The 11424-nt window shown below is 35.3% G+C and overlaps 3 protein-coding genes across 3 annotated transcripts in view; 2 read left to right on the top strand and 1 right to left on the bottom strand.

The window, feature by feature from the left end:
- The window catches only part of LOC124639381 (TBC1 domain family member whacked), a 38762-nt gene extending 29294 nt beyond the window's left edge, over window positions 1–9468 (bottom strand). Inside the window, exon 1 of the mRNA XM_047176714.1 lies at window positions 9007–9468. Coding sequence (XP_047032670.1) covers window positions 9007–9143 — 137 coding nt within the window. The 5' untranslated portion in view covers window positions 9144–9468. The remainder of the gene's footprint in view (window positions 1–9006) is intronic.
- LOC124639383 (ommochrome-binding protein-like) lies at window positions 2864–4347 on the top strand. Its single transcript, XM_047176716.1, has 2 exons — window positions 2864–2946; window positions 3435–4347. Exon 2 carries the CDS (start codon window positions 3442–3444, stop codon window positions 4276–4278), a length of 837 nt encoding a protein of 278 aa, XP_047032672.1. The 5' UTR covers window positions 2864–2946; window positions 3435–3441; the 3' UTR covers window positions 4279–4347.
- A 251-nt stretch (window positions 9469–9719) lies between the features above and the next one.
- Window positions 9720–10668, top strand: LOC124639404 (39S ribosomal protein L18, mitochondrial). Its single transcript, XM_047176752.1, has 2 exons — window positions 9720–9997; window positions 10260–10668. Exons 1-2 carry the CDS (start codon window positions 9831–9833, stop codon window positions 10609–10611), a joined length of 519 nt encoding a protein of 172 aa, XP_047032708.1. The 5' UTR covers window positions 9720–9830; the 3' UTR covers window positions 10612–10668.
- Window positions 10669–11424: the final 756 nt, after the last annotated feature.

Here is an 11424-nt window from a genome sequence, read left to right as displayed (position 1 = left end):
TGAATCGGCGGGAAACACCTAGTTCTCCGTACTGACAAACGTCATCATATTCCGTATATTTTGACCACCAGCTTGATTGAAACCGTACTCATAAATGAATCTGAATAATTTAAGAGATAGCACCGCAATGAGACATTAAAGTTTAATTAAAACCAAGTTCATTAAAAATACGTGTTGTCAAGGAAGAGGCAGGGCGGAGATAAATTGATAATGATACTGCAGACTTCATTACGTCATTACAATTACGGTAAGAAGGGACTGCATTCGAAGATTACATAATAAGTAGATAAGCAAGAACAGGTCCTTTTATGAACCGGCCAGGGCTGCGGGGTTGTTCGAAAGAGTTACCGCAGCCCTGGTACATAAAGGGCTTAATAAGGAACATGATGGTTTTAGTCAGTAAGAGTCTGACAGTCCCACGCTGCTCACCCACAACGGGACGGGTCATTTTATGATTTCTCTAAAAAAGGCCCTTTCATGAAGCATTATAATGATACAGATTCAAGTAAAATTCAAAACACATGGGCATTTTTACATGATAATAAATGTTTCTCGCAGTTTTACCCGCATCCCGAGGGATCTTCCCTTTGCCGGATTAAATAAAGCCCGATGATAGATGTCACCCGAGGATAGTGTAGCTTACCAACAGTGAAAGAACTCTTAATATTCAGTAGTTTCGGACACTCCTATATTTTTCCTTTCAACATCTAAGTCTAGTCTAGTTATTGAAATAGCTTGTTATGACTATAACATGCTAATTTAAAGACTGATTTTCGTAGTGGAAGCTGCTAAGTGAGATTGTACATTCCAATCGTATGAGTACAAGATCGTCTATGTAAACTACGGCTGTTGTGAAATATAGCACTTTTGGACGCTTGATCAAACTTCCACTCCCTTGTATTAGCATAATTATAACCAAATAAGTAATTAGCCAAATGAGTAAAATGAATATCAACGCAATTCGATATGGGAATTGTTTAATTTCACAATTCGAAGTTCTCACGACATTCCATGCTATCAAATCGATGACCTAATGTAATACAAACTTACTATTTTATTTCGTTTCGTTTCTAGAAATATTTTTTGCGTAATTATGCAAAGTCTGAAATTTCATATTCTTTCGTGTGATGTCTTGTAGTTATATTTACTCAGGTGCCTACATTATTTCAAGTTGAATGTCGGTAATGACTCATTTTTCACAACTTTACTGAAAACTATGAGTCTATTTTTGCCATACATTTTTTGTTTCTGAAAATGATCACAGTTTCTAACCGAATAAATAAACAGCCAAAACAAAACAGTGACACGAAACTTATGCCGAAGAAACTAGACGGTTTCTTTTGAATTTAACTTTCTAAATTAGAAGAAAGTGAAGCTGGTTTACCTAGCATTCATAAAAGAGGGAAATGTGGCCATATAACAAAAACCAATACAGGGTTGTTGTAAAAGCCAATTTATCTTGAACAACGTCATCAATATCCGTGCATAGACTGCCCGAGAACAGGTTCTTGAAGAAGAATGGGTCGATGATCATAAGGACATAAGAAAATTACCAAAATTTTAATTCCTGTTGGTAACATTCATCACAACTTAGCAACATATTACGTTTTAACAAGGAAGAAGAAGAGTAATGTCACCAAAATAAACAGTTCTTGGATGGACTATCCGACCATTTTTAGACTCGTGTATTTTTAGACACATCCGGCAACATTCGAATGGGTGATACATGTGGAGACAAACATCTTATATGTGACTGCCGAAAGTCATCAATGGATAATATGAGCCTGTTGCCACTGTTAAAGCACCCCTTTATAACTCATTTATTTTGCCTAAGAAAAATTAAAAGGTCGAAGAAGAAATCCAGGCTCAAAGAATCTTATCTTGATGAAAAACGCCAATAATTTTACTAGATACGGAAATCAAAGCTCTGACCCCAAGTTCAGCAGTACCGTTTCAACCATAGACCCAACTTGGCAGTTTATTCCGAAACGCTTTAGATCTTAATCCAGGCAACTGTAGCCAATCTAAAACCGTCTCGAATAGTTAGTACGATGATTCATAGTTTCAAACTGCTGTTTCTAAACCTTATTGGAACCAAGTCACAGCAATAACCCGTAACAGACCACATCCGGGATACAAAGTCCATATTGTGGGTCCAAACAATATCCAGCAAATTATCCTTGTATGTCTAGGTAATTCAATGGCAAATAATAAATTTTGTTTCAATAAAATTGCGATAACCTCTGATCTACCATCTCAGTCATGAAGATAGTAACAATAACAGAACAGGGAATCTGTGGAGACGTTTAAAATATATTTTTTCGATCGAGTAATATAAGCTTGAAAAAATTTTCGGTGGATTCTACTGCTCTTTTCAAAACCCACCCACCTACAGCAGTTTATCAGCACCATCAACAGTATTTTTGAATATGACAACGAGCGTGTATTTTTTTAAATTATGTTCACCATGCTTTCGCATCAACTGATGATCCACTTTTCATCAACAAACGTTATTACCGCAATCAAATCTATACTACCTTTCAACCTATTCACTGATAACACTATAACTAGTTTTCTGACCTCCGCATAACTTCCACTAGTAACCCACTTCCGAAGCCGATGCATGAACCAGATAAGCAAGCAACATACACAGTACTATAGTAAGTAGCTTCTAGTATTTTTTTTCACAAAGAAGAATAGTTTAGGATGCTTATTCCAAGTTGAAAGACCCGTATTGAGCAAGAGTAGTGATTAACACTCAATCCTTCTGTGTGTGAGAGGACGCCATTGCCCAGCAGTGGGACGATAAAAAGGCTAATGATGATGATGCAAAAAAAAGTAAATCTGACAGCTCCATAGACGTAAAAAATTCCATATTATAGCGTGATGATAATCCAGTCAATGTTATTTATCAATTCATTTATCATTTGGCCACAGTCACAAGCGGTAAGTGCTAACAATAACTACAATTAAATAAATAAATATTATCATAGTTTTGACCGTGAATAACTATTTATAGACCTTAGAATAAACAGATACAGGTCTTAACTGCATTACGATTGCTTTTATTGTGAAATAATATGCAGCTGGTGTTATCCAATTGCAGTAGCGGTTAATAAAGATTCGATAGTAAACGACTCCTGAGAAATATCGGCTATATCAAGTTTAAGATCATAATCCTAAAGTAAGAGGAGAGAAGAGTAGCACACGTCTACGAATGATCCAATAAAGCAATTTAGCATGACATTGTACCCGCTCTCAATTCCGACGATCCAACTCAATTTGCAGTGTTAACTAAACAACCAAGGTCAGAACTATAATTAAACGGAAAATATAAAACTAATTACTCATTGCAATTCGGCTTTCGATTGTATGACTCAATGTTTATTATGTAATTGGAAAATCGAATGATGAAACCTTAAATTGTATTTCAGAACGGAAATGAAACTCGTAATCCTGCTGTGTTTGTGCGGCCTCATCTCAACCCAAGCTGGAGTTGTTAAAGAAGGAAATGAGTGTACCGGGGTGACGATAAATGGTGTTTACTACGATGCTGAGACACTTAGAGAAGGATTGGACCGACCCTACCTTTTGGCAGTCGACTACAGCACTAACAATCTGTATTTCAGCTACAACGTCAAAGAAAATGAAGACTTCTTCAAGTCTGCAAGATTGAACCTTAACACTAAGGAATTCCACAATATCGAGGATATTAGCAATGGTTTCGCCCAAACCGTCGACCAAGTAACACACGATGTTTACATAGGTGGCAGTGATGGCATATACAAATACAATTTTGGCGAAAACAAAGCTGAACTTATAGGAGAGAAAGGCTCAAACATTTGGTCACTATACTTCAAAGATGTTTTGTACTACTCTGTGTTCCCGGCACAATTCTTGTACATTCTAGAAGACGGACAGGGAAGACGATTCGTTGATTTGGAAGACACTAAAGTGGATCAGTTCGTTATTGATAATCAAGATGACATTTTCTTTTCTAATGCTACTGGACTGTTCTCACAAAAGAAAGGAACTAAAGACGCAGTGTTATACCTAGAATCACCAGTGTTGAGGAGTTTAACAACTGATAAAAATGGTAATGCTTACGCATGTCTTCAAGATGGTATCTACACCATTAAGAAATCTAGTACTTCTTTAGAAAAAGTTCTTGAAGTGGACGATGCGTTCGGTTTAGCGTTCGATGTCGATAACAACATTGTGTACTCCGATGCTACTAGACTCGTAAGACTAAAAGTTAACAAACATAAAAAATGTTAATTTCAAGGTGTCTTTGCACTACATTTTGTACATAATACCACCTACTAAAATAAATGAACTTTATTTACATTGCTTGACGTGTTATTTGCTTTAGAATCAAATACTTTTGAAGATCTTAAAGTTTTTATGCGAAGACTGAGGTGTACACCAATTCAAGTAAGTACCTAATATCTTGGTATATTGCTGTAATTTCTTTCGATTGCGTATCCATAACCGGGTCTAAAATGATAGCTTGTAATCACGCATAAACTCGATCCATCAAAACGAATGTTTTGATTTTAATTAATACTGAAGGCTCATTACGGTCTTTATTTATGGTAAAGGCATCCACACACCGCCCACAGACATTCATAACAGAGTGGTTACTTTGACTCTAGGTTGCAACAATGGTACGATTGGTGCGTGCAGTATGGCCTTAATGGCATAGTCTGACATATTATACCATCGTACCACCACACTTTCAAATGAACCACTGCAGTTTCTCTGCTTTCTTGATTGCAATTTTTAATCTGGAACATTCCGACAACTGACCGTTTGGTCGACCAACAGGACATTATTCTGAAGTTGAGATAACTTTGGGTGATCTAATGTAGATTTAAGGTTTACAGCCTTCGATCTGCTTTCTTTTGTATGATCAGTTCTAGCAATATATTCAAGCTAAGATATTGTCGTGAAATATTTTTTAGATACATGCCAGTCTTGATTTTGATTGTGTCACCGGGATCTTTTGGGTCGCTACACCCAATAGACCCAATAGATGGATATATTCGGTATCTTTAAAGTAACAAGGTGAAGGGAAGAAAAATCATCCGTTTTCCTCCACGAGGTTCTGTTTTCGCAAGTCACAGAGCTAATGGTCTCAGCTATTGTTATTCAAATATGTGGGGCCTGATTTTATCTTATCATTTTGTAGTAATCTTCTCGAGACTTCCGAATACTACTTTTACTTCAGAAGGCAGTAACTTTTCCTTTAACGGCCTTCTCCATTATTCTAATCTTCTGCCGTGCCTAGTAAACAGACTAGAGTTAAGAATTACATATGCGGCAGTCAAAATTCTATCTCTAGTAATGAAATCAACAGATAAGTAGATTGTGGGAACGGCGGTAAAGCTACCACTGTATTTATCACGATAGCTATGGCAACAGACAGTGAAAGAAAGTAGGGTGACGAGTGCAGGCAAACAATTGAAGGTCGACTTGGTAGGCCATTAGTCACTCACATTGGTTACCTCATGCATGTCGTTAATTTTTACAGTATGTTACGGGTAGTCAGAAGCCAGTAAGTCCGACAACCAGTCTTAACAAGGTTTATTGTTCTGAGGAGGTCAGATAGGCAGTCGCTCCTTGTGAATATGGCACGCAACTGCATCCGGTAAGACTGGAAGCCGATCCCAACCTACTTGGGAAAAAGCTAGGCAGCTGATGATGTTATGGTAGTGCCTAAAAAAGTCTTAAGAGAAGAATCTTATTTTGAAGTTCTTAAAATCATTGTGTCACCTTCAAAAACATCGTAGTTTATAAATACAAGTTAATATTTCAACAGCGCTTCATGACCACGTCATGATATGCATGATAACAATTTTACTGCGTTAGCCACCTTCGAATATTACGTGAGATTGGAATCGCGGAACAATACCTACATTACAGACAGAACATTATAATTTTTTGCTAATTTAATTTATTGTTTCATAAATGTAAGAAAAACTACACACTAGACAGGCTACAAGTGGTTACGACAGCCTACACAATATCTGGGAAGTTGGGAAATGAAAACTTCCGTTTCTTACAATGTATTGCTTTTGCTGGTACACGCGAGTGGATATGTAATCGGTGAATAGTAATAAGGTCACGGAATATATGTAAAAGTGGTTATATTTAGGTCTTTTGTTGTAACTCCTATGAGAAAAATATCGGAAACTCCTATGAGAATAATATCCTAAAGATTTATCATTTTAAGAAGATCTTGGGTCGAGATTGGGTCTAGAAATGTGTGTGATGTGCTGACTAAAGTCCTCAGTGTCCTCCTAAAAAATACTCAAAAATATCTCACGTAATTTAAGGATACGTCTTCAATTGGAGGAGGAGGCTCTTAAATCGGATGTTTGTATTTTTTTAATTTATTAAATTCCCATGATAGGTTTTGACATCATACTATTGATTTTAAATCACCTAATAAACCATAATTTCCTGTTTACTATCATTAAATATGAATATTATGACTATATCAACCACAAGCAACAAAACTAGGTATAACTGAAATTAATTTTCATGTTGTTTTGACATAAATTGATAGAAATGCAATCTTTCACATAAATTCCTACAACAATTAGTTCCGAAAAACTACCATGTGCCATTGATAGGAACAAATTATTCCTTTTTATAAGAACTGGGCATAAAGCATTAGCTCTTCAGTAGACCATTTCTTTCACAAAACAATGAATTTCAGACTCGCTAATCATATACATATTAGCAAGTCTTACCGTTGTCTGTATGCTACATTTAGTAACAAAAGCTCTTATTATGCTCCATTAAAACGGTTAAGCACTAAAAACAAAATGTAATTAATTAAAAATTAAGTACCTAATTGTATTCTAACACACATTCATACTAATTAAAATGGTTCATGTGAGCGTTTTAACTTTTTCTAGATGCCCACTAATTGAGTAGTAAACACATTAATTAATTGCTGTTATTTTCACTTATGCTTGTGTTAGGTAAATCTAATTTTTGTGTAGCTAGCTCAGGTGTAAAATGCAACTTCTCGTAATCTTTATAGCTGGTAGATCTGGACAGAATCTAGTTATATGGTTGTTCCAAAAATATCTGTTGAAAATCAACAGATATTTTTACACATTAGTGACTCACAAGTATCACGCAAAACAACAGATACACAATATATTGGGAAAGGCAGTAAGTCTATGTATAATTTTTTGAGGTAGAATTATTTTACACACTTAAATTAATAGTGGTTGACCGAGATGGGAGGATAACCTGGACACTACAAATGCGATTTGCAGCTTAGAATGTGTAATTCTTCTAGCATAAGCTAATTTGTGATTATCTCAATTTAATTTCACTTATGAACTAAATTAATTACATTTTCTTTTTCAGTCTGATAATTTTGCGTCAACACTGGTCTTGTTCAACTTTTACTTAAATTAGGCACTTAAAAATCTGGAATATTCCAAGACACAGCTAACAAATACCCATTAAATTGCAAAACATTGACATTGAAACAATAAAAAACAAAGTACCAACTTAATATAGAATAAAGTAATTAACTTTTTTGTAAGTAAATAAGTTTTATTATTGTTTTTCACCTAGTTTACCAGGGTGTTAATGATTTTACTTACAAACATGCAAACTTAAATTTATTACATGTAAATGTCTTTTTAGGATCATGCTAAAACAAATGAATTAATTTTCGCAATAATACAGCTACTTTTAATTTGTATAGGTGCAGGAAAAAGTGTCTCAGTACCTAACCTTTATCTGTACTGTAACAACCTTTCTATCGTCCCACTGCTGGGCACAGGCCTCCTCTCACACGGCGTAGGATTGAGCATTAATCACTCATTATCTATACTTATAAAATAAAGAAGAATAATTTTATTGTTTGTACTCCTAAAGGCTCCAAAACTACTGAACGGATTTGAAAACCTCTCACTGTTGGAAAGTTACACTTTTCCCTAGTAACATGGGATATATTTTGTCCCAATACAGGAAATAATTCCCATGGAACACGGGTGCAACTGCGGGAAAACAGCTTGTTACGTATATTGCATTTCCAAAATTCATATTGTTTCAATTCTGCACAAAAATAAATCAAATTTCAATAATCTTTGTTTTGTATGAATTACACAAATACCAGATAAGTATTATATGATGATTTAACATCCTCTATGAATCAGTGAGCCTGTCATAGTAACCTGATAGGGAGGCGTTGCTATTTGTAACACTTAGCTGAAACACAATACCTTTTCTAATCACAACAATGATCTAGACATGTCGCTGTACATTATTGTAGTCACATTTTAAAACATTGATTTTGTAAATTGATATAAGGAATCTATACTGATGTTATAAAGCTGAAGAGTTTGCTTTCTTGAACTGCTGGACAGATTTGAAAATTCTTTAGTGTTTCATAGCCCATGTAATGACTGAACATATTGACTGAACAAAACTACCTATTACCTATTTACTAAACTACTACTATGTGGGTGAAACCGCTGGCAGAAGCTAGTTCATTACTCTCTCTCTCTCTCTGACTCTGCTTAGCCCTTGCCCAAATTTTTGTTGGATTCTATTCATAACAAAATGCAACTGAGTATTGGTGTTTACCTATTGATTCAATAGCTATTAGTGTCTACAAAGAGCATTTTATAAATATTCTATCTTTATGCTTAGCAATTTGCATTTAAAATAAGTAAGAAAAATATAAAGAGGTTGTTATTAAAGTCTGCATACCAAATTAAAGAATCTCTATGGTTATTGAATTTACAGATCAATATCTATAGTCTCAGATAGAAAATAGAGCTTCATTATTATTCATAGAGTGTGGTCTGTATTAGTACATACATTTGATGCACTATGTTTGGCACAGTAACTTTGTTTAACATAGTAAACAATGATCATGACCTAATTATTTGGACGGCGTTTAGGATAAACAAGTCAATACAACACAACAGTTGTCATCTACTAAGTAGGATGTTTATATCATGTACTTACGGTTCTGGACTGTACTGAGCACCTCCGAAGAAGCCGTGCCTGTCCGGCTGCGTCGTTACCGAAGAACATATCGATGTCGTATCACCCTGCTCGCTCCTGTCTCCTCCCGCACTTTTCACACTCTTCTGAAGCGACATTTTAACAACAATCCACACTTATTCTACCTTCTGCTCACTACCATCACCTTCACTGAGCAACCACCACAACCGACTACGGAGTGGGCGTACAGTTTAATTACAAAACATGTATGCAACTGTCCTGCACGCTCACGCCCGTCCACAATCACACAACTTCACTAAACAATTGGCACAGAGAAACGGCGTTTACGCACATACTCCGGCGACCGCTACATAGCCGAACTCGGTGGATGGTAACAAAACGTGCTTAGAATAAACACAAACTCTAGACTTATAGTTTTTCTTATCAAATCTCGACGTGTGGGTGGGCGAATATCAAGAAGTGAATACAAGACAAGAAATGTACGTCATTTTTAGTGATGCGCTTTTGGATCAACAAAACATTGACATTAGAGAAATTGCGGTAAAAGACGGTAAAAAAAATTAGATATTTGTGGAAGTAAATAAATTACGAAGAAAAATTATATCAAAAGGTCTATTTTAAATGCCGTCGCATAGAAAAAGTTAATTTTTATTATATTTATTATATTTTTATTTTAGTTTCTAACATATGAACCGGAAATGGTTCAGGACTATTTTGTGTCAAATGTCAAAAATGGCAGTGACAAATAGGCACACTTGTCAAAAATCTATTGTGGTGAGGTTATAAAAAATAAATAATCAAAATTGATCCAGGTAATAGTAAAAATGAATAACCTCAAGAGATTGTTGGTAGCTCCGAGTCTCACCAGACTGAACTCAACAGCTCCAGCTGAATTTGTTAACAGAAATCCTAGGAACTTGGAAAAAATAAGGATCGCTCGGAAACCTGATGGTTATCACTTGGATGCTCCAGGCAGGAAGTTCTGGCACAAGTTTGTATTCCGCAGTAACATAAAATTACTATCCATTTAATTAAGCAAACGCTAAGATACACAGAACTGTTCCTTTGATAGTTTTAACTCCTTAATGAGTTTTCGTCATTGGGTATCCCTAGGTTTTGCATAATGAAAGTCTTTCGATACATGACTAGCGAGTATACACTGGCTTATCATACAGCATGTTCTAACTCAAACCAGCACCTTTTCATGGAATAAAATAAGGTACAAGCACTTAATAACACAAATTTTCTTACAGATTAGAATTAGTAGCGAGCAACCGCACTGTAACTGCCCGAGTACTGCATTACGTGAATGGTCCAGTCATTGAAGCAAAGACATCCGAATGGGCTTTACGGAAACAACTCTACAGTATCAAGGACACTTCTGCTTACATCAACTTGGGCAGAGTCTTTGCACAAAGATGTATAGAAAGCGGCATCACAGAAATGTACTGTGATATACAACCCACGGAAGGCGGAAAAGTTGACAGATTCTTAAAAGAGGTTGTCAATGGAGGTGTCAAATTGGAAGAACCAGAAGTGTATAAGAAACCCTACCCTTGGGATAGAGAAAGACCAGAAAAACCATGGGAAGTTGCAGAACAATAAATTTTAGAGTTAATTTATTAGTAGGTAAATAGGTGATAATAAAAGAAATATTGTTAATTTGCATTTTATTATTTATTTGATGATTTATTCTATTCATTATTACTTAATGCTTCATTAGGTATTTGGGTTTTGATTCATAAATGTTTATTTAGAAAAAGAATGCATAGAATGTTTTTGCTGCTGACCTCCTCATGAAAAACTTAACGTTGGCAACACAAAAATGATTTTATTACAGGATGTCAGGTTTAGTGTCACCTAAAGTCAAACAAACTGCTATTATCGTACTTGCATTTATTGGAATATTTTTTATTGTAATTCTCAAGTATATTTATTAATGAGTTTCCCAAATGCATTGGAATGTGTTGCAATAATAAAAACATGGCCAGTGCAAGCAAAAAAGAAAGGAATCAGCATTGCCAAAATCTTGTGTTGTATGATTAATGGTAAATAATATTATTTTAGGTAGGTAATGTGATTAATTCTGCCTTTGCATTCCCTGCAAAATATTAAAAAAAAAATTAAATTAATTTTATGTACTGAAAAAATACCAAAATTAACATAATTTTTTAACACGCTTATTTTGCTTAACAAATCCATCTATTTTTTCCTTAGTCACCCAGTCTACTCGTCAGATTTACTTTTTTCTATAATTTAATATAAAATATCACAAATTAATATCGAAATGGTAAAATTTTAGACCTAACAGAAACTTATATTGCGAAGGTTACCATAATAGCCGGTTTACACTCTCGCGGCTCGCCTCGCCACTCGCGGCGCTCGCCTCGGAGGCGGTTTTTGGGCACGAGTCAAAGG

The sequence above is a fragment of the Helicoverpa zea genome, chromosome 19 (genome assembly GCF_022581195.2).
Source record: "Helicoverpa zea isolate HzStark_Cry1AcR chromosome 19, ilHelZeax1.1, whole genome shotgun sequence".
Classification (NCBI taxonomy): Eukaryota; Metazoa; Arthropoda; class Insecta; order Lepidoptera; family Noctuidae; genus Helicoverpa; species Helicoverpa zea.
The sequence above is the reverse complement of the archived record's forward strand: the minus strand, read 5'-3'. Positions and strand labels throughout refer to the sequence as shown.